Below are 21,393 nucleotides of genomic sequence, written 5' to 3' on the forward strand. Positions count from 1 at the left end.
CACACTCAACAGATATGTCTGTGATTGGCTACAATGACCAACGCTTCAAAAACATGTTTAAATAGACATCTTTGATGCTTCACTGAGCGCTTACACAAATACACACAGGACCGTTTGAAAGCAGGTGTTTATCAGCAGAAATGTTAAGGATGTTTTTGAAGCATTGATCATTATAGCCAATCACAGACATATCTGTTTAGTACATGATAACAGTGGCCAATCAGGGGTGTTTAAGAATCGCTCAACAGTGTTCTAAATGCTAGGGAGAAATGCTTGTATCGTCACATTTTTGAAATTAGCTAAAAACTTATTCACCTGCACAATATCACTCAGTTTAACAAGGTGCTATCTGGTACAGCGTCGTGCCATGCACATTTAAATTATTTTCAGTGCACACATACTTTTCTTTATTCATTAGACTGATTGTAGAATTTTCACCAAAATCAGCTATATATTTGTCCCGTACCATTATCATTGCATTATTGAAAATGGGCATTAAATGAATTTTGTACAGTTATTTGCTATAACAACAGCAGTAATTCAACAACTGATGGTCAAATGATGAAGAAGAGTTTCAGGTTCGCTTCCTGCCTTTTAAAGAGCTTATTCAGGTATCTGATGCTGTACAGTCTCAGTGAAGTACACCAGATCATGCTTGCCTGCTGCATCCTTAAAGGATTAGTTCACTTTCAAATAAATTTTACCTGATAATTTACTCACCCCCATGTCATCCAAGATTCTTTCTTCAGTCGAAAAGAAATTAAGATTTTTGATGAAAAAGTTCCAGGATTTTTCTCCTTATAGTGGACTTCCATGGCCTCCAAATGGTTGAAGGTCAAAATTACAGTTTCAGTGCATGTTCAAAGGGCTTTAAACGATACCAGACGAGGAATAAGTTTCTTATCTAGCGAAATGATCAGTCATTTTCGGAAAAAATGTAAATGTATATGCTTTATATAAACAAATAATCGCCTTCCAAGTGGTTCCGCCAAAACCACACTTTTGTATTCTTCAAAAAGCTTAAGCTGTATGTCCTATGCCTTCTCTATTCTACTTACGGAAAAAAATGGATCTGGTGCCACGTTCGTTCCGTAAGTAGAATAGGGAAGGTGTAGGACATACAGCGTAAGCTTTTTGAAGAATACGAAAGTGCGGTTTTGGCCGATCGTTTTGCTAGATAAGACCCTTATTCCTCGTCTGGTATATTTTAAAGCCCTTTGAAGCTGCACTGAAACTGTAATTTTGATCTTCAACTGTCTGGAGGCCATTCCACTATAAGGAGAATAATCCTGGAATTTCTTTTTGACTGAAGAAAGAAAGACATGAACATCTTGGATGACATGGAGGTGAGTAAATTATCAGGACAATTTTATTTGAAAGTGAACTAATCCTTTAACATCTTACCACACACAAGCAAACTAAGAAATTGTGAGCTATTCGTTTGCTGAATGGGCTGCTAAATCAATGCAGACAGTATGTGCAAATATTGTGTTTTCCAGAAAATAAGATGCTCCGCGTTAAAACTGTGTTGTTAAGAGAAAGAAAATAAAAAACAAAAGCAAACAAAGATAAGTTGCATTGGTGTATAAGTCACATTTTATATAAAATATTGACAAATAAAACAAAATGTTTACAAAGAATTATAAATCCCCTCACTCAGAACAGGAATTAAAAATATAAGCAGAAAAGTAACATAAATTATTGTCATTCATTATAAAAAGCATTTATTATAAGCATCATAGATCAAGACTAAACAAATTTAATTAAAGCGAAACTGAAACTACCTGCATGTGGGAAATACACTATACAAATCCACTGCTCTCGCGTACCTCTCTCGTTCGGCATGAATTCAAATGTTTTGTGTGCTTGACAATTTCGTTATATAAGTCACTTTGGAATAGTGCTGTCTTGCATTTTTAAAGCTTGAAAATATAGTGGATAGACAAAAAATTTGGAGATAATATTATATCTATATGGCAGTTTTTCCCCGTAGTATCAAAAATAGTATAGAGTATTGATGTATTGTAAGGTAAAATGAGAAATTCCAGTATCTTGACAAGTTGATAAAACTACTTTGGGATTTAAGCACATTTCAGATGATGAAAAAAACACTCTTTTTATACATTCCAGAAAATGACACTATCAGTGGCCATGGTTCATTCTCAGCGTATCCTAGGTTTAAGTTCTTGGTTAAACCTTAAAATAAAAAAATAAAAAAGGAATGGTATTGTTTGCTGTGGATGACTACACCATGTGGGAGGAAAAATGTGCTGCAGTGATTGCTCAACATGTTGGCATGCTGAGTTCTTGGGTTCAAAGCGTTTGAAGCTTTATAGGACTGTGTTAGGCTCCAGATTTTCTCAATAGCCTCTTCTGACTTCCCAGCAAATTGCGAAACCTTCCGACTGCTTGTTTCATCACAAAGTTTATGCAGTAAAACAAGAGTCTGAACTTTGCTCTTATCAGAGAGTGGAGTGTTGAGATAAGTATGTGCACTTGCGGGCGGGTTTTCAGCCGCTCTGGGCCCCTGCTCTGTGGGCACTGATGCTGGACTAATCAACAGCTGCATCATGTGTGAACGTGAAGCGCAGCACCGCTTCGTTCTGCCTGGAAACCGCTGCGATAACACGCTGCTGCCGTCCAGTTCTGTGGCCTGATGATTCATTTAGATGAATAATGCTGTGCGAGTACTTACAAAATCTGCATCAAACACTTTTGACTGGGTCATTGTGACTTATTACAGCAACTTAACACTGTTGCTGCTAATTTTACCAAAATGGAATTGCAAAAATAAGTGGTATTTTCCTGAGACTTCCCCAATCTTCCCAGAGTAATGTCTTTGGTTGAGCCAGAATCTCATCATCACTTAAACACTCTTCATAAGTCAACCTACGGCTTACTTATAATTGACTGTTGACTTACAGTAGTATTTTCACAGTAGTATTTTTACAGTAGTATGTGTGGATATTTGACACAACACAATTTTGAAACTAAACACAAACCTCTATTACGCATAATGTGAAAAGTTGTTCATGTGTATATATACCAACAAATATATTAGAACATATATTAGGTCTGCTTTGAGGCTCCCTAGTAGGCACTACCCCCTGGTTGAGAACCACTGTTTTAGACCTCTCTTACCCCTTTTCCACCAAGGCCGTTTGAGTGCTGGTTCGGAGCCAGAGCCTAGTTTCAAATCAGTTCTTTGTCTTTCGACACACAAAGCGCCAGCTCCGAACCAGGAAAAGTGGTTCGTAAGTAGCACCAAAACATTGCTGGGCTAGAAGTAAGAACCGCTTGCGTCAGGGGCTGGGGGTGGGGTTACCGTGACCAACAAGAAACTTGTGACCGCCATTTTTGAAATAGCAGCTAATCTAGCTAATAGCAGCTCGATCGTAATCTCCATCTATATACAAATTACGGCAAGCCGTGTTTGGATGCCGATGTAGGTTCGCAAAGCCATGAGCATCAACAGTAGTAAAACATCCGCGATTGTTGATAAAAGGCTTGTTCGAGATGCATCGGAGCAGCGCGGACCGATTCGGTGGGTGCCGCGGATCCACGGGAGCGTTTGTAGAGCATACGACTTCTTGTGCTTTTGGATCGTTCTCGCGGAGCTTTGATGTCATGCGCCGATCGCTATGCGTGAAGCCGATGCATCTCAAACGAGCCTGGTGTATTTGTGTTTGCCGCTGTAGTGCTAGTTTTGCTGTGAAATATGAAACGTATACAGTGACGCGAGACCTGGCTCTGTGGTGGCTCTCTAGTCTGTGGAAAGGCAAACCGGTTCTTAGAAGGTTCATCAGTTGAACCAACTCCGAACTGGCCCTAGCACTAGCTCTGAACTAGCACCTGGTTCGTGCTGGTGGAAAGGGGGTATCTGTAAATACTGTACAGTTAGACGACGAATACAGTAAGCCACAGGCGACCCACAGTCCAATTCAGAAGGGGGCGTGCATGGTAATGCAACACTGTTTGCTAATTGCCCTTTACAGTTTCAAATGATGTCTTAAGGTGATGATACACAGGGCAACTTTTTGAGCAGTGCTGTTGAGAAAAGTTGCTTGGGCACTTTCCCCTTGAGAATGAGCAACAAATTTCTATCTAGATACTTTAGATAGTTTGTGGGCAATTTTTGAGATCCTCCAATCAGAATGCTAGTAGCCAATCACGTGACCGGCTTGGAGCTTAAAAAAAAAAATCAAACAAGATGGCAGCCTCTCAATGGCAGTGGAGCGAAGAAAAAGAGCGTGAACTTATATCTTTTTATGCTGGTAAGTTGTCATGTGTCAACCCAAAACAGGGAATTTACCTCATTTACTGCTTACAATACCAACAGATGTCCAATTTAATGTTCTTAGGCTGTAATTTAGCCATCAAATATTTTTTGTATTTTTAGTAAATGCTAAAAAGACGTGCACTATGTACATCTGCAGTGGCGTAGGCCGTAGCGTAGGGAGTATGGCACGTGAAAGTAGCTTTTGACGTGATCGACCCATGTTCGAATCCACCTTTTGCCAAACTCGCTCTTCTCCCTTTTCCCATCACAAATCAGATCAGGAAGGCATTTATATTTAATAAAAATGAAGAAATTATTTGAAAGTTTAAATAAGGTGCCTAACAAGTGTTTATATTAAAGTATTTATTGGGTTGGCAGTAGATTTGCTCCTCCATGATTAGTTGCTGCCAACTGTCCGTTGCCCTAATTAATTGACTTGTGTCTCTCCAGGTTGCCTGTTGATGGCAACATTGCTCAAAATGTTGCCCCATGTCATCATCACCTTAACTCTTATCTGTACAGTATGATCTGTATAATTAGACAAAATCATTTGGCATTGTGCCGAGGTACATACTGAACCTTGACTTCTGTGTACCGTTAAACCCCTATTATATGCTGCCTTAAAATTAAGACTAAGACTCAAACCCTTCCCCTTAAAAGTGGAAATTTGAGGGATCTTGATCATTACATTTATAATTAAATTCTAAGCCAAAAGAACCAGAATGTGCAAAATGCCATTCTTGGCCACCAAGTAACATAACAATAACGATTAAACATAAAACATAAAGTTTGCAGTACCAATACATAGAGGTAATAACTCTCAAGCAAGCAAAAACACAAATCAGTTTTTTGGACAACTTCAGATGGTCTGACCCCTCGCTGCATTGAATTGGATAATTTAGGTGCAGTTATAATTAGGACATTTGTCCTGTGATTTGTGTCATTTTGTTGTCAACAGAGTTTTTGAATGTGGTATACAAAAACTATCGGTCTATGGTAAAGTCTTTGAGGGGGATAAATGCTTAATTGTCATGGAAATAAGAAAGCTTTATCTAAGTATTATTATGAGCCAGATATTTTGATTAAAGGTGCCGTAGAACGTCTTTTCAAAAGATGTAATATACGTCTAAGGTGTCCCCTGAATGTGTCTGTGAAGTTTCAGCTCAAAATACCCCATAGATTTTTTTTAATTATTCTTTTTTTTTTAATTTAATGATGCCCCTATTTTGGGGCATCATTAACTATGCACTGATTCAGGGTGCTCGGCCCCTTTAAATCTCTCGGTCCCTGCCCTCCCGAGCTCTCGATTATAAGTGCAGTTATACAGTGCATAAACAAAGTTCACACAGCTAATATAACCCTCAAATGGATCTTTGCAAGATGTTCGTCATTCATGCTGCATGCATCGATTCCTGTCAGTATAGTATTTATTTGGATGTTTACATTTGATTCTGAATGAGTTTGAGTTATATGTTCTGTGGCTAACGGGCTAATGCTACACTGTTGGAGAGATTTACAAAGAATGAAGTTTATGAATTATACAGACTGCAAGTGTTTAAAAATTAAAATAGCGACGGCTCTTGTCTCCGCGAATACAGTAATAAACGATGGTAACTTTAACCACATTTAACAGTACATTAGCAACATGCTAATGAAACATTTAGAAAGACAATTTACAAATATCACTAAAAATATCATGTAATCATGGATCATGTCAGTTATTATTGCTCCATCTGCCATTTTTCACTATTGTCCTTGCTTGCTTACCTACTCTGATGATTCTGCTGTGCACAGATCCAGATGTTAATACTGGCTGCCCTTGTGTAATGCCTTGATCATGGGCTGGCATATGCAAATATTGGGGTTATACATATTAATGATGTTGAGATTGTTATGTTGAGATTCGCCTGTTTTCCGGAGGTCTTTTAAACAAATGAGATTTGTATAAGAAGGAGGAAGCAATGGAGTTTGAAACTCAACGCATGTCTTTTCCATGTACCGAACTCTTGTTATTCAACTATGCCGAGGTAAATTCAATTTTTGATTCTAGGGCACCTTTAAATTGTTTTTCTGTACAGTAAAAGTGAAACTATGGTTTCATTATGAAAAATGATGCGTTTCAGTCATGGTCTATCTCATTATGTTTTGAGATGTGTCTTCTATGGAGTGTGTCCTAGACAGACCCCTATTGCTTACAGATTATGGGTTATGTTGACAAAAGACAAATTCACTGGAGGGTAAAAGAGTTTTTAAAAAGAAACGGAAATGGCCTTGCTGCACACAATGCCTCTGTAGGCTTGAGGTCTGATTTCTGTAAACACAGTCTGTGTAGTGAAGAGACTGTATTTAAGTGACACTCTTTGAAGTCATTCCACATTGTTTATGACAAATAAAAGGAGGTCAGAGGTGGACGGGGGGTGTTTGGGACTTACCAAAGGAGGAGGAGAGTAAAGTTGTGTTGTATTGTTTTATTTTTACAGATAGAAAAGCCCAGATATCTGCGTGAGAACCCCGTCCCGCTGTCTCCAGTAAGTGCTAATGGGCCCGTAGCAGCAGAAACAACACCTCAAACAGCATTTACAATTGAATAATTATTAAAGCATAACTTGTTCAAGAAAACAGTCAAAATTAAGAACAAAAAACAATTAAGAGAAACAGAACAGTTAGAAACAAAAGATACAAATTAAATTATCAGCGCTTGACGTTTTTTGGTATCTAACAACAGCTGAAAGTATTCAAGTAAACATTCAAAATTAATAATAAAAAAAAATCTAAAGTGGTCAAATGACTTAATATTGTGTTCTACAAAAGCTGCTAATATTTTGGCATTCAGTAAGGCACTGACACTGAAAAACAGTGTCTGTGATTGTTGTTGTTTAAACACTATTGGTAAAATATGCTAAATGATCAAATTCATACATGTAGTCACCAAAATGAAGACTTTTTTTTAATCTTTTTGAGTTCTTCATTCTAATATTTAGTGCTACCAATACTGTAGATCTATTGTAACTTTTTCCTTAATCATTTTAAAGAGCCAGTACTTTTTGACATTCCAGCGTTTTTCTGTATTTGCTCATGTCTGTCTTTGTCTTTTATATTAATAGATTTACAACAAATCAAGTCTGGGGAAAAACAGCACTCTTTTTGATGAGGCCACCCCAGTGAAATCCGATAAGGAGGTAGGAAATTTATGTTTTCCCAAAATGTTTAAAATGTGCTGTAATTACCTTCAAGCTGGTCCAGTCCCCTAGAGTTCAACTAAAAATTAAGATGAAAAAATTTCAATGAATAACGATGCACGGAAAAGAACAGCAAAATTCGGCTAAACGTCTTCATTCCCTCACAAAAGCAAGACATCTCTACAGGTTTGCGACGACATGATTAAATGATGACACGTTTTCACTTAACCAATAACTGTTTTCTTTGGTGCTGCTGTCTTGTTTAAGTTTGTCATCCAGCACACTTTTCCACTTCTTAAGTAAATGCTGCATGATGGCTGGTTGCTTTTAATAAACTCAAGAAAGCGATGCTGGATGACAGCTTCACTTACCTTACCAAAGCCAGCCTCTCTGAGTTGTGCTTGTTTAGGGACACCGACTTCTCCTAAGAGCTTTACAAACCCTGTTTGTGATGACAGTTTCCCCCTGTATGTGGGTTTAAGCTGAAAATCCCATAGAACAAGCTTCTCTTTGATGTCAGTTGACTGGAATTGTTGAATATACTGAGCGTGACCTGCTGTAATCACACTTCCTCTGGGAAGAGCAGTGCTCAATTAGGTCAACTTCAGTCACACAGCATCATCAGCCCTCGTCTTCTCTACAATACAGCTAAATACTCTTTTGAAACAGTGCTTAAGTCTCCAGGGCTGCCGTTTGAAAGATAAAGCCACCACATTAACTCCAAACACTTTTAAGCAAAGAGATACTGAGATTAGCAAAAACATTGTTTTATTGTAAGCAGAGTAAATAGTGCCTGCGTTGGCTTGTAGAGCATTGTAATTAATAACAGGTGGCAGCAATGGCTGGCCAAGAGGACGCTTGAGTTAATGTCAAGGCTGAAGAAACGTTCCCAGGTAATGGGGTGAAGGGTGAGTCAGACGTTCCTCAGGAGCTGCTATAGGCTTTGATGAAGGGAAATGGTGCATGAGTTGCCCTTCGCTGCCCCTGATTGAAATGACTGTGGAGCTGAGGGCAGAGAAAAACAAAGCTTGTGCGATTTCTAGTATTCTTTACCGGCACTTCTCTTGTTGTGTGTTCTTGGCATTGTGCCTCACTATCATTGTTTACTCTTTCTTTGTAATCTGAAATGATGGGTTCTAGCCTTATTTCTCCATTACATTTCCTGAAAACTGTGTCAGTAGACTTGTTTTGCTACCCTTTCTTGTTTTGTTCTGACACATATTATGATTTAAACTTAAAGAGTAAAATCAGAATTAGAGTTAGTGTTTAGAGCTTTAGAGTAATCATCTGAGTTCATTGGTTGTTTTATTGAAATGATGGTGCTTCTCAATGGAAAAAAGAAAAAAAAAGATTGTTTTAAGCTATTTCAGAGCAAATACTTTAATATCCACGTACTGTATATTGATATGTACAGTATAATGAATAACATTGGAAGACTGAAAATATAGATATGTCCTATGTGAGATCCTCAGGTAATGTAACAATTTTCATCGTCTGACAACAGGAAAGAGACACATAGGTTTTCAAAGCAGTCTATTTTATTACTACTGATACAGTAGACCACCAGAGCAAAAGAATCCAGTCAGACTAAATTTACTTAACATTTTACTGGTAATAAAATCTGCAAAATGAGATCTGCTGCAGGTATGCGTATGTTCAGATGAAGTGACTCCCATCTGAAATGACCCATAATGACCTTTTTCATATCCCACTAAACTGAATCACTGTATTTTTATTTTTTTATTTTTTTATTTTTTAGAGTGGTTCACTTTTAGTTTAAATATTGAAAAAAGAACACAGCAGCTTTAAGGTGGTGATATCTCATTAGGGCTTTTCACACTGAGCTTATCCCCGTGTTATTGTCATTCTAAATAATGCTTCTAACCTTGGGTAAAGGATCATTTCGTACTTGTAATTTAGAAGTGGGGTTAGCACCGGTTTTTACCTGGGGTTTTGAAACCCTGCTCCAGAACAGGTTTACCTCTGCTTTTGGACTGTTAACCCCACATTGCAATACCAAATGTGTGCAGTGTGCAACAATGCAGCGTTAGAATGGTGCGACTAGATGCTTTGGAACCGACAGCCAATCGTGTGCCTCATTTTCACATGCTTTGGAGAGTAACAGAAACACAGCGTGTTGTATAAACAGAAGGCTATGTTTCGGTGTTTTAGGAGAAGAAAGCTAAATGGTGACAGAAAACGTGACAGTTGGAGTGAAGAAGATACTGTTTCATTTATAGTCTGAAAATTTCATAGGACAGTCAGCAGTATATAATATGAGGATGTCAAGTGTGAGCAGTGTGAAACGTGAAGCAATATAACTCAGGATTCCGTTGTCTCGCGTAGCCAGAACTTCAGACTGACGGCAGAAGGTTTGGACTCCGTCTCAGCTTTGTTGACTCAATCGCAGCCAAGGACCGCCCAAGTATGTCCGACATGTAAAGCAGCCAATCACACTTCATTTTGTTCCGAGTCATGTTTAGGGGTGTCCCTATGAGAACAAACCAGCGTGCATCTAATAAATTATTAATTCAAGAACGATGTGTAAGTTTACTGCAACAGTGGTGCTGCAAACTTCAAATACATTTGAAAATCCAGCATTTTGTTGATCGTAATAAGTGCTCATTGTCACAGTTGTAAACACGGCGGCTTTCTTCTTCCATGAGGGGGTTTGGCATCACAACGGCTTTGTTTCCAGGTGGATTGTTAAAGAACGGGACACACACGTCTTCTGGACATCCTGTAGAATTCAACCAATCAGATTTGAAACTTCCAAAATGTTTCCCATTTTGTGTGCCATATGCATCAGCCAATGGTCCGTGGGACTAGGATTTCATTAACTCGGGGTTTACGATAACACAGGGTTAACTATTTTAAGTATGGAAAGCCCTATTCTGTGGTCACATTTAGTTTACACAATTATTATTGTTTTTGTTTTTTTTTGCATTAACACATTTCAGTTCTATTATATTCCTTCATAGAGCAAAGGCAGTGATTTGATTGGGATGTCATCAGTGTGACTGGGGAAGCTTTCTGGTGTTTATCCAAACACTGAACAGTCACCCAAATTTTGACTCTCAAAATAGCTGGAATCACAGGCTCAACCCGCAGTGTGGCGCTAAAACGTAGCAGACGTTTTGTGAAAATATTCCCTAAGGAAATGTGTGAAACCAATGCTGGGCAAAGAAAAGACAGAGCAGCTGCTCTCGTCTCCTTCGCACCATCTTTATCTCTCCTCCTCCCACCCTTCCATCTCTCCTTCTACTCTTCAAAAAGCACTGCGTCTCTGTGAGTTTAACGCGAGTAAAAGCACCAATGTCATTCGCTTCACTGATTCCAGGGAATCTGAAAACCCGGAGGTGTGCGCTCGCCCGCCGCACCCTTTCAGACAAGAGTTTCAGAACGCCACTGATGTAGTTTGACAAACTTTTCTAAAAGCACCAATTGAAGCTTCAAAAAAAAGACAAGAAAAGAAAAAAAGTGCCGCCCACGTTTGCGTCTGTGCTGCCGGGATCTGTTTGACTGCGTGGCTTCAATCAGTGCAATCTTCTCCTCTGACAGGTCTCCTGTGGTCTCTGAGATTGCACAAGAAGAATCGTACGCAAAGCGAGAGGCGGGAGCCTGTTTCTCAGGGTTGAGTGGAAGTAGGGCAGGTGACTGTAACAAACTGTGTGTTTTGCTCTTATGAGATCAGTTTCAGCCTCCAGATAATGCTGTCATGAGACAAACGTCTGTGTTTGGTTTCTATAAATTGTGTCTGGACATTGATTTTAGTGTTTATTCATGAAGCCTGTCTCACTATATTGTGAAATATGTACTCGTCTGGAGTTTTATGGGGTGTGCTCTTCCACAACAGGGGCGTTTGGATGAGAAAATTAAGCAGTACAAAAATAAAACAATGTATTACAAAATATGATATTAAAAAGTGTAGCCTATAAATCATTCTTTTTCTAAAGTGACTCGGCCAGCAGTTGAAATACTCCTGCCTCTGTTGAGCCCATTGAGTTGAACAGATCCTAAAGCATGCTGTGGGTAGTTGTGAATAAATGGGGAAAAGTCACGTGAGAGGAGGGAATGGGCCAGATTTACTAAACGGCAAATTAGCATGAGAGCGCAATTCCAAAAAAAGTGCCAATGGGAGTGGAAAGATCTGCACGTGATCTACTGAAGACGCTCAAACTAAAGACCACAGACGCAGCCAGATAATTTCCTTAATGACGTCTGGTTTAAGACACACTGAAAAAGCTGTGGGATGCAGCACAATGGTCAAATATGTCCATCTAGCTCATATTTACATAGATAAACTATTAAAAAGCAACAGAGCTTACTGTAAACAGCACAGAGTATTCGTGTCATCTTTATAAGGGCTTTATGATTGACCAGAAGCAAACTTCTTTTGTAAGCGCGTTCTGACCTTGTACTTGTTAATACTGGTAATCTTCATTCTTTGTTCAAACACAGCATCATATCGGTGTAATTTACTGCTAATATTAAAGATGTCATGAATTGCGTTGTTTTATTGTTTTATAATGTTTCCTGGGGAGCGCTTATAATGTTAGTATGCTTTTTACATCAAAAATTGTCATAATTTAGAAATAAAAGGCATTTTTGCTACCCTGGTTTTAGCCCTCTGGTTTGAACCGTGTGTGTCTCATACGTCCTGAAAAGTGAAGCCGCGGGCTCTTTGATCGCCCCCTGGTGGCTGGATGCAGTACAAGTCATAAACCCACCCTCTCAATGCAAACGAATGGCACTTGTCAAAATAACAAAAAATTATTTACACTTACAATAAAATTTTCCGAAAGATGGTTTTGGTCATTTAAGGTAGTTGTTATCATGCTGATATATATTCAATAGTTTGTTTTTGTGATCAGTTTGATTTTTGCTAGCAATTTGGTGCTATAGAAACGGGGCATGTCATCGTGATTTACAGTTCTCTGATCGCTTCTCTGAGCGCTGTCGGAGCATCGAGGGGAGATTGAAGATAAATAAATAACTATTATTTTTCGATTTGTGTGTTATTTCTCACTGACAAAAGGAGCTGTTCAGCAGTAAACTGTCCTAACCGACCTACGGATCTGACGGATCACTGAGTTTTTTTCCAGTCACGTTAAATGTGGCCTTTATAAGCTAATTGATAAATGTTATTAGCCAAGATAACACGGCTAATGTTAGCCATGACGGAAAAAGCAGATCATTATCTGTCAGTTACTAATTATTTTTATGGGTATAAAATAATAATTATCAGGACAAAACTAATCCTACTCTAGTTAATTAAAGAGCACTGTCTACAGCAATCAATCTGCTGTAAATTTAGTTCAACTTGACCAAGGTTTCAAAAATATTATTGCTCTAGAAACAGAATATTATTTTACAAGTATAATTTTAATTTGTGTATAATTTATATATTTAAAATACATCAATTACGATTTGTTGTTTTGACCTAGTTATCAGTAATTTAGTTTAAAAATGAACAATGTGCATTAATAAACATTCAAATAAATGTAAATTCCTTATTGCCGGATGTAATTAAGCCATCGTTTAAGCCAAATAAAAAAAGGAGGAGGAAAAGAAAAATATAATAAACAGTAGATAAAACAAATAGGTGATCTGATCTTGATGACGCAGACGTCTGGGCGGAAGTTTGATACCGCGACTCCGCCTCCGCCTCCGGGCACCACTGACAATTCTTTCTGCGCATGCCCAGGTTCCAACATGTCAACGCCCATTGTCATCCGTTTTACCCTCAGTTCATTATAATGGAAGGAAGCGGTGTCGCGTCGTCCATCTTTTTTTACAGTCTATGGTTTGAACGTTCTGTTTTAAGGGGCGTGTCTGCTGTTAGACTTTAGTGTAAACTCCCACTGCTGTGATTGGCTAAATTCTTTTGAAATATCCAAGTATTACTCTCTCTTTTAGAACGTTACTATTATAGCTCTCAAGGTTAACTAATTGTGAAAAGTACTGTATTACATTTAGATCTATGCCATTATATTTTGATGGTGGCATGAAAGGTTGCAGTCACAGACATGCTGTTGAGCGCATGAAAGCAATGATCTCGTCATTTCAACTCAATTTCTGCACACTAACGAATGCTTTCATTGTAGCTAACTGTACAAATGTGATATAACTAAGAGATTTGTTAAATAATACGGGAGTTATGGCATGAGTCCAGAACTCAGTCACTGAAACTTGTTTGATTGACAGCTCTAGCTTTCTTTGGTTGCTTTCTTTATATAATTTAATCACCGTTTAAATAACAGATTATTTTCATCGTACTAAGAGAAACAGCCGAAGTTGACTGATAGTCACTGGTTTGATTTACTGACACATAGACCAAGAACATCTGACTGTATGAATCATTACATATCAGATCAGGCATTAGAATAATAACACAGTTACTTACATGTTGTGTTACTGTTGAGTTCATATCGTAAAAGTTTGTTTGCAAACCCTGACCCGAAATGCGATTTATTTACCAAAGTATCCACGGTGAAATACCAAATACTAATAAATAAAGCTCAACTGAGACATTCACATTGTTGAAAATAAATAACCATATTCCTAGTATTAGGATCCTTTGAAAGGTAATGCTATTTTTAGTCCTGTATCGCTCTCCTCTCCTCCTCATCTCACTAACACACCAGTGGGCGGTGTTAACGTTGCAATGATGAAGTAGGCATTGATTTATTCTACAAATGCATTTACATTCAAGGAATTTAGCAGATTCTTATCAGAGTAGCTTGCAAAAAGTGTAAGAGTTAGCACAAAGTGGTACTTAAGGTTTGGCTCTAAGGGACCTGCTGGAGAGCCAGGTAATGAGTGGATCTAAAGGGACATGTGGTTGCTCCTACATATGGAAACTTTGGCCAAAGCATTAGACCATTTATGAATATCATCATCACAATTCTATCAATTTTGGTGCTTGTGTAAATGTTCTTATCAGCTAAACACCAGCAGCTGATGTGGGGGGATCTTCTCTCTCTCAAGTTGCCGAAAGCCTCTTGGGCTGTATTCATGTTTTTGATGTGTAAATAAATACATTGTTTATGTAGAACACATGATGTCTTCATGGTTTGGGTTACACTACGGTATATACTAGGGCAGGGTGATATGTTAAAAATAGTTTCACAATATTTTCTTCAATTAATATTTTATACAAATACATTGCGTTGTCTCTGCACACAATCCGACTACAGTATATCCGCAATTCTGACTGTGTAATTTTGATGTCAATAAATATCATCTGGCATTCAGTGTGTTCATTTTGTTTTATTTATTATGCAATCTCTTCATCAGGAATAATCAATTTGATCGAATATAGCATGTATCACTGTATACTGTGGCAAACCAAAGAATATCAGGGATGGACAACTATGGTCCTGAAGGGCCGCTGTCCAACCCTGATAAAAACTCACCTGCCTGTAGCTTTCTAGTTACTCGGAAGACATTGATTAGAAAACTTTACAAAACAAGCGTTTTAATATTTGATATAGCTGATAAAAGATCAAATATTAGACCTGAATTCATGCAGGATTGGCTGATCGCCGATCACAGGATTAAGAAGAACATTGGCTAATAAAGATTAGTGGCAGATCATTTAGGACATTCCTAATAACTGTAAATGTAACAATATCAAAAAATATATTTGGCTGTTGTTTAATATATGTAGCGAGTTTGTTCGATATTGTAAATGTCTCTAAATGACTTCTGCAGTCGGCATCAGGGTACTTGTCAATCACTGGGCAAAGTAAGTGACTTTGAAGGGAGCAGGGCACTTGCATGTCATAAATGTAGCTATTTGGAAAACACTTGGCGGAGGCAGCAATAAAAGACAATGTAATTTCCCCATCACCCCATTAGCCTTTCTTACAACAGGATTTTCTTATTATTGCTGTTAACATAATTGTTACAAATACATATACATTTTATAATGATGTTTTCTCCAATGACGTTTGAGCGTCTTCAGTAGATCATGTGCAGAACTTTCCACTCCCATTGGCACTTCTCTTTTTAAAGTCTCTTTTCAACACTGCAGGGAGTCATATTTACCTAACGTATCACATTTCTTTCCTATGAAACATAAAATCAATGACGGAAATGTGTGTAATATATTACAAACAAAACAAAGCAACTTGAATTATTCTGTTTATACATTACATTAATTTCGAACTCTCCTGCCATCTAGCTTTAAAATGAATTACGAGGCCTCACCACACTCACATGGCAATAAATGATAAATTTACCATCGCATGTCATTTGGAATGCCCCTGCAAATGGCGCCTCCTTCCTGAATTGCCTTTTAAGGGCACAGAAACATCATTTGGAATACACCTATTGTCCATATCTGATTGTGAAATCTTATCAGCCAGCCCTAGTATATACCATGCAAAAGTAGAAATGTGTTCATTTAGTTTTAACACATTTTGAGTTTATATTGTGAAGCTATTGTCATATAATTTGCTTTCAGAGAGGCTCCTCCAGACTTTATTAAAATTAATTCTTTTTTCAGTCTTTTGTTTTTACATATTTTTGCAGTAAGTCAGTTTCTCATCCTGCATTCAAAGAGGAAGCTCAAACGCAATGGATAGTTTCCCTGAACTTTTAATCAGTGATGATGATCAAGCATCAGTGACCACTCCAGTTGAGTTGGTTTTTCCTGTCAGTCTGAGTCTGTTTTAACAGGCAGCAGAAATGGCCCGTGGCTCTGTGAATGTTCTTGTGGCCTAGAGACGTCTGGATCTCTCTCTCACACTCTTTTACTCTGGCCGTATAGTGCCCTGCAGCAGATCTGATAAGCCAGTAGATCGTGTCCCACGCTGGTGGCAGCAGTTGAAAGCCCTGATCCGCAGTCAGCCAGAGGGCTGGGAGGCTCACACAAAAATCCTGCTCATGCCACATCAAAACATGTTTCCCAAAATACATGAGAAGAAAGACACCGCTTCAGAAATGACCAGCGGCCATAGTGACGAAAGTTTGTGGGAGCGGAAGTGTGTGCTTACACCTCTCTTCTGTCTCTATGTGCTTGCATTACTTGAAGAGGCGGGGACGCATGTTCTAACAGGCTGGTAAAGAAAAATGTTAAACTTTTGATCCCAGAAATCTTGAGGCGCATTAAATTCCTGAGGTTGCTCTTACTGTAGATGAGGGAGGTTCATTAGTATTGCTTGCTGAGTAGGGTTGACAAAAAAATAAAAAAAAAAAAAAAATAAATTGGTCCTCAGCATACTAAAAGAAATGTAATCATTCATTTAAGCAGAATCAGAATTGGAACCATAAACTCGATTTATGAAAAACGGTTTCCATGCAATGCTGTATGTAGTGTTGCACTGAGCAAACTAAAAGTACAAATCAACTGTCATTATGTGTAATTACATTTTTATCTTCTTCTATCTGCTGTTTCCTGTCCAGTATTAATCATCTGAATCCTTCTGAACAGATGGGCTCTTTCCTAAATGTCTCAAAGTGCAATACATGTGGTTTTGTGTTTGCTTTGAACTCTCTCTTTCAGATTCTTAACTGATGTAACTGACTTTCAATGAGTGATCTTAAAAACAAAACGACTGGAGGTGTTGTTTCTCTGTAGGTGTAGAGGAAACGGAACACTATAATTCAGACATTTCTATACTTTGGCTTTGTGTAAATGGGTCATATAATGAAAAAACATTTCTTTTGAAATAAGTTTTAACATTTTTTTTTAAATCATTCTGATGTGCTGTGTAGACATGCGTTAATATTTACGACTTTCTTTCCAGTCATTTCAGACCATTTCTAAAACAAAACCACCAAAATGGCTCATTTTAAAAGATTATACACTGCTCGGCTGAAAAAAAAAGTCTCTGTTTGGTTTTAAATAGACAAATGCTTAAGAGTCTATGATTGGATCATTATTGCAGGTATTATTATGTTTCTAGCATGTCATACATTTGGGAACAGTTCTTCAAACCCTAATTGATGGGGTGTGTAGCTTTTCATTTCTTAAACAACCATGTAGGAAGACACATCATGGCCATATTCCAGGATGAGAAAGCCAAGATTCATCAGGCTGAAATTATGGAAGAATGGTTGGTAGGGAGCATGAAGAATAATTTTCACACATGAATTGGCACCTCTGATATTCACTGAAAGTTTTTGGGATGTGCTGTAGTAGACTTTACAGAGTGCTCACCTCTTGCATTGTCAATACAAGATCTTGGCCAAAAAATGATGCACCTCTTGATTATTTATTATTTTCATCAAGAGATACATCAATATATAAGATTTTGTGTTTCACAATTTGAGCCTGATGAATTTTGACCCGTGGCTCTGTGAATGTTCTTGTGGCCTAGAGACGTCTGGATCTCTTTGACATTGAATTTTGACATTGTCATCCTGGAATATGACCATGATGTGTCAGGGTTCTGTCACTTCAGTCTTGTTTATTTCTTGGTTTTGTGACAGAGCTCTGACACTCCCGTTCTTGTCGTGTTTTTGTGTGAGCGTACGGTCTCGAGTGTTCTCGGGGCTGTGCGCTCTCTTGTCTGCGTGCCTTGTTTCATGTTGGGAGCGTGGCGTTCGGATCCCGGCACTCGTGTCTAGTTTGGTTTCGGTTTTGTGTCGGGATTCGGACACTCGCGCTCCCAGTCCTGTCTTTATTGTGAGCGCACGGTTTGTGTGTACTTTCACTTGCCGTGCGCTCTCGTCTCATGTTTTGTGTAGCACGCGGTTATTTCCACCTGCCGCGTGCTTTCATGTTGTGTTGTCTTGTGCAGCACGCAGTCTGTGTTTCACGGGCTGCGTGCTCTCATGTTGTCTTGTTTTGTGTGAACACGTGGCTTATGAGTTTTCATTCTTGTGTAAGCACATGGCTTGTGATTTGTCTTCATTTGCCATGTGCTTGTGTCTTTGTTTTGTTTGGTGTGAGCACATGACTTGTCATGTGTTTCTTTGTGCCATGTGCTCTCATGTCTATTGTCTTGACCCCGCCCACCTTGTTACCTCATTATTGGTTGATTTGCCCCACCTGTCCTCCCTCATTACCTGCCTCATTTGCTCTCCTATTTATTCTCCTTGTGTTTGCAGTCCTGTGCTGGTTCGTTGTCATTTATTCCGTCGTGTTTTCATCAAGCCAAGTCAAGTCTAGTCAAGTCCTGTTTTTGTCAAGTCGGTTTTCCCCCACGGGGTAGTTTTTGTTGTGTTTTTGTTTTATTTTTTATTATTAATAAAAGCCCTTATCTTCCTGCATACTGAGTCCTCGCTCCTTCCACCCACCCTACCTGACATGATGTGTCTTCCTACATTGTTGTTTAAGAAATTAAAAGTTACACACTCCAATTAGGGTTAGAACTGTTGCCAAACATATAACATACTAGAAACATAATAATCACAGCAATAATTATCCAGTCTTAGACTTAGACTCTTTTTTGTTTTGTCATCACTGTATTTAGATTAACATATTAGGTTAACATATAAGGCTAGCCAATCATTTTCATATAGAAGTCTTAATTTTAATGGTTTGAAAGAGTGGTCATGAAAAACTAAATACATTTTTTGGTGCAATAAACCATTACACTTTTACACAGACTTCAAGAAAAACTGAGAAAAAAAAAAAACTGTTGTCATAGTGTCATTTTATCTGTTTTTCATTTGTAGGTTGAGTTGAGGACTAAAGTCTTGGAGGCCAAACATCAGGAGGATACACTGAGAATGCAGCAGAAACATGATGCAGAGATACAGAAGGTGAATGACACAGTGTGTGACAGATCTACTAACTGCAACTAACAACTGTTTTGTTAATCAATTAACCTGTCAAATATTTCTTGAAACACCAAAAATGAAAACTCCTTCCTTAATTACTCACTCTCATACTGTCACAGATGACATGACATTCTTTCTTCAGATGAACACAAACATTTTTAGAAAAATAATCCATCTCTGTGAGTCCATATAATATATTAACTATATGTATTCATTATATTAAACACAAGAAAAATAGAACCACAATCCAAGTTTAAAATTCCAACTCCAGCTCAGTTTGCTTAATGGATAATATTTCTTCATAAACAATAAACACATCTGCTGTTAATGGGGGAGAAAAGAGTAGATAAAGAGTTTATAATTTTTTTGATTTTTTTTTTTTTAGGTGAACTATCCCTTTAACAAATGTCATGTGCTGTGTCAGTGTCTGCTCTGTGACTTCCACATTTATTGTATGCTTCATTCAGTCCCAGTGACATCCACCTTGAAATTCTGCTTCGGTAAGCCTATTATATGACCCAGGTTTACAGATGTTTGTGTGTCCCCACCCTTTATAAGCAGTAACATGATTCTTGGCAGACTGTTGTCTTTCATGGCGTCCCTAAAAGCCCAACGGCCTCTGGACCTCGTCCTCGACACTCTGTTACGACTCTGCAGGTGTCTGAAAGAGCTCTTTAAGGAGACGATGGGAAAATTGTGTGTGTCCCTAAATGTTCCACGAACTTCCCTTTAACCTCCCTAACGCCCCCTCTTTCCCTCGCTCTCGGCTGCAAGCTTTCATCTTTCACAGGCGACCAGCTCACATGATGATGAGCTTAGCAACAGAGTGCTCTTCTGATGGACAAAAAGCAGGATAAATAATCCACTGATGGGCTCACTGACTTTTCAGAGGGAGAAAATAATAACTTTTGGGAGGCATTTTTGGTTTGAATGAAGTTGCATCTGTGTTTGAAGGAAAGACCAGCTCTGAAATGGTCCTTTTTGCCTGCGATGTCCAACCTCTCTTCACTGAACACTGTTGTATTAGGCCTCATGAGAGACCATCACCCCCAACCTCAGAGAGTACTTCTGTAAATAGGAGCTCTTGTTGCCGCCAAAGCCCTGTGAAGACTATTCTAGCAGGATAAATAATCCACTGATGGGCTCACTGAATTTTCAGAGGGAGAAAATAATAACTTTTAGGAGGCATTTTTGGTTTGAATGAAGCCCTATGAAGACTATTCTTGTTTAGTTTCTCCAGTGGGGACTGGGAAATAACCTCAACAGCTTCTTCTGGATCTTGAACTCATTAATTCACCATTCTTTGTGTTCAGCGTTACATGAAATCTTGGTTTAGATGATTTTTCTTCTGTCATTGTGTCTGCTTTGCTCTTAATGAGCGCTGTTGTTTGGTTCTGAAAGACTCAGATGTGCTCCATTCTGAGAATGTCAATATTTGCTCAGGTGCATCTTTCTTTGAAGACCCTATAAACACCACACACACGCAGTGCAGAGCTGTCCGTTGGTGGGCTCGCTTGAGTCCAGGGGCGACCAAGCCGGCGCGTGTGCCCTGTCATGTCCTCCAAGCCGTTGATCTCCATAGGGTCCTTTGAGATTTACAGACCCCTGGTCGCTACGCCGCTGTCCACCCTCACTGAGACAATGGCCGACAGTCTTTGAACTCCCACTCGGACACAGGCGGCTTGTAGAAGGTCAGGCCATCAAAGGAGTTACAGCGGTCTGAACAAACGGCTCTCTGCTGAGCAGTGGCCGCATCAGATAAAACACATTTCTGAAATGCCCGCCTCCCGCCCCACCTTGAGCCCAGGCATCTTATCACCCACAGCTCAAGGCACAAGACTGGGCTGCTGCTTGGGTACAAGCCCAGCAGATCTGCTGTTTATTTGGAGCTCGCTAAATACGGGTTGCACTTGGCTCCATCCCTCCCCACCACGAAGGATTTCTAAATTCCTTGGGTTCATCAAAAGCCCGCACTGTGTCGCACAATGGGCGGATTGTTGAGGACTTGCAGAACCGGTCCATTGGAGTCTGGGAGCCCACCGCAGAGGTCTTTGAGACATGAGGGACAAGGTCATGAGTGAGTTCCTCAGGGCTGTGGCTCAAGTCCGCTCAGATACTGGCAGCACTCATTCATGCTTCAGAGAGTTTGGAATGTCAACACTCAACGTGCTCTTGAGACGCATCAAAAAGAATACGTAA

The 21,393-nt window shown here is 39.0% G+C and overlaps 1 protein-coding gene across 3 annotated transcripts in view; it reads left to right on the forward strand.

Moving 5' to 3' along the window:
• The window catches only part of cep112 (centrosomal protein 112), a 188,800-nt gene that overhangs the window by 18,518 nt on the left and 148,889 nt on the right, over window positions 1-21,393 (forward strand). For all 3 annotated transcript variants that reach the window (XM_067377460.1, XM_067377469.1, XM_067377478.1), the window contains 3 exons: window positions 6,760-6,807; window positions 7,384-7,458; window positions 19,090-19,176. In XM_067377460.1, the coding sequence (XP_067233561.1) occupies window positions 6,760-6,807; window positions 7,384-7,458; window positions 19,090-19,176 (210 nt within the window). The remainder of the gene's footprint in view (window positions 1-6,759; window positions 6,808-7,383; window positions 7,459-19,089; window positions 19,177-21,393) is intronic.

The sequence above is a fragment of the Chanodichthys erythropterus genome, chromosome 3 (genome assembly GCF_024489055.1).
Source record: "Chanodichthys erythropterus isolate Z2021 chromosome 3, ASM2448905v1, whole genome shotgun sequence".
Classification (NCBI taxonomy): Eukaryota; Metazoa; Chordata; class Actinopteri; order Cypriniformes; family Xenocyprididae; genus Chanodichthys; species Chanodichthys erythropterus.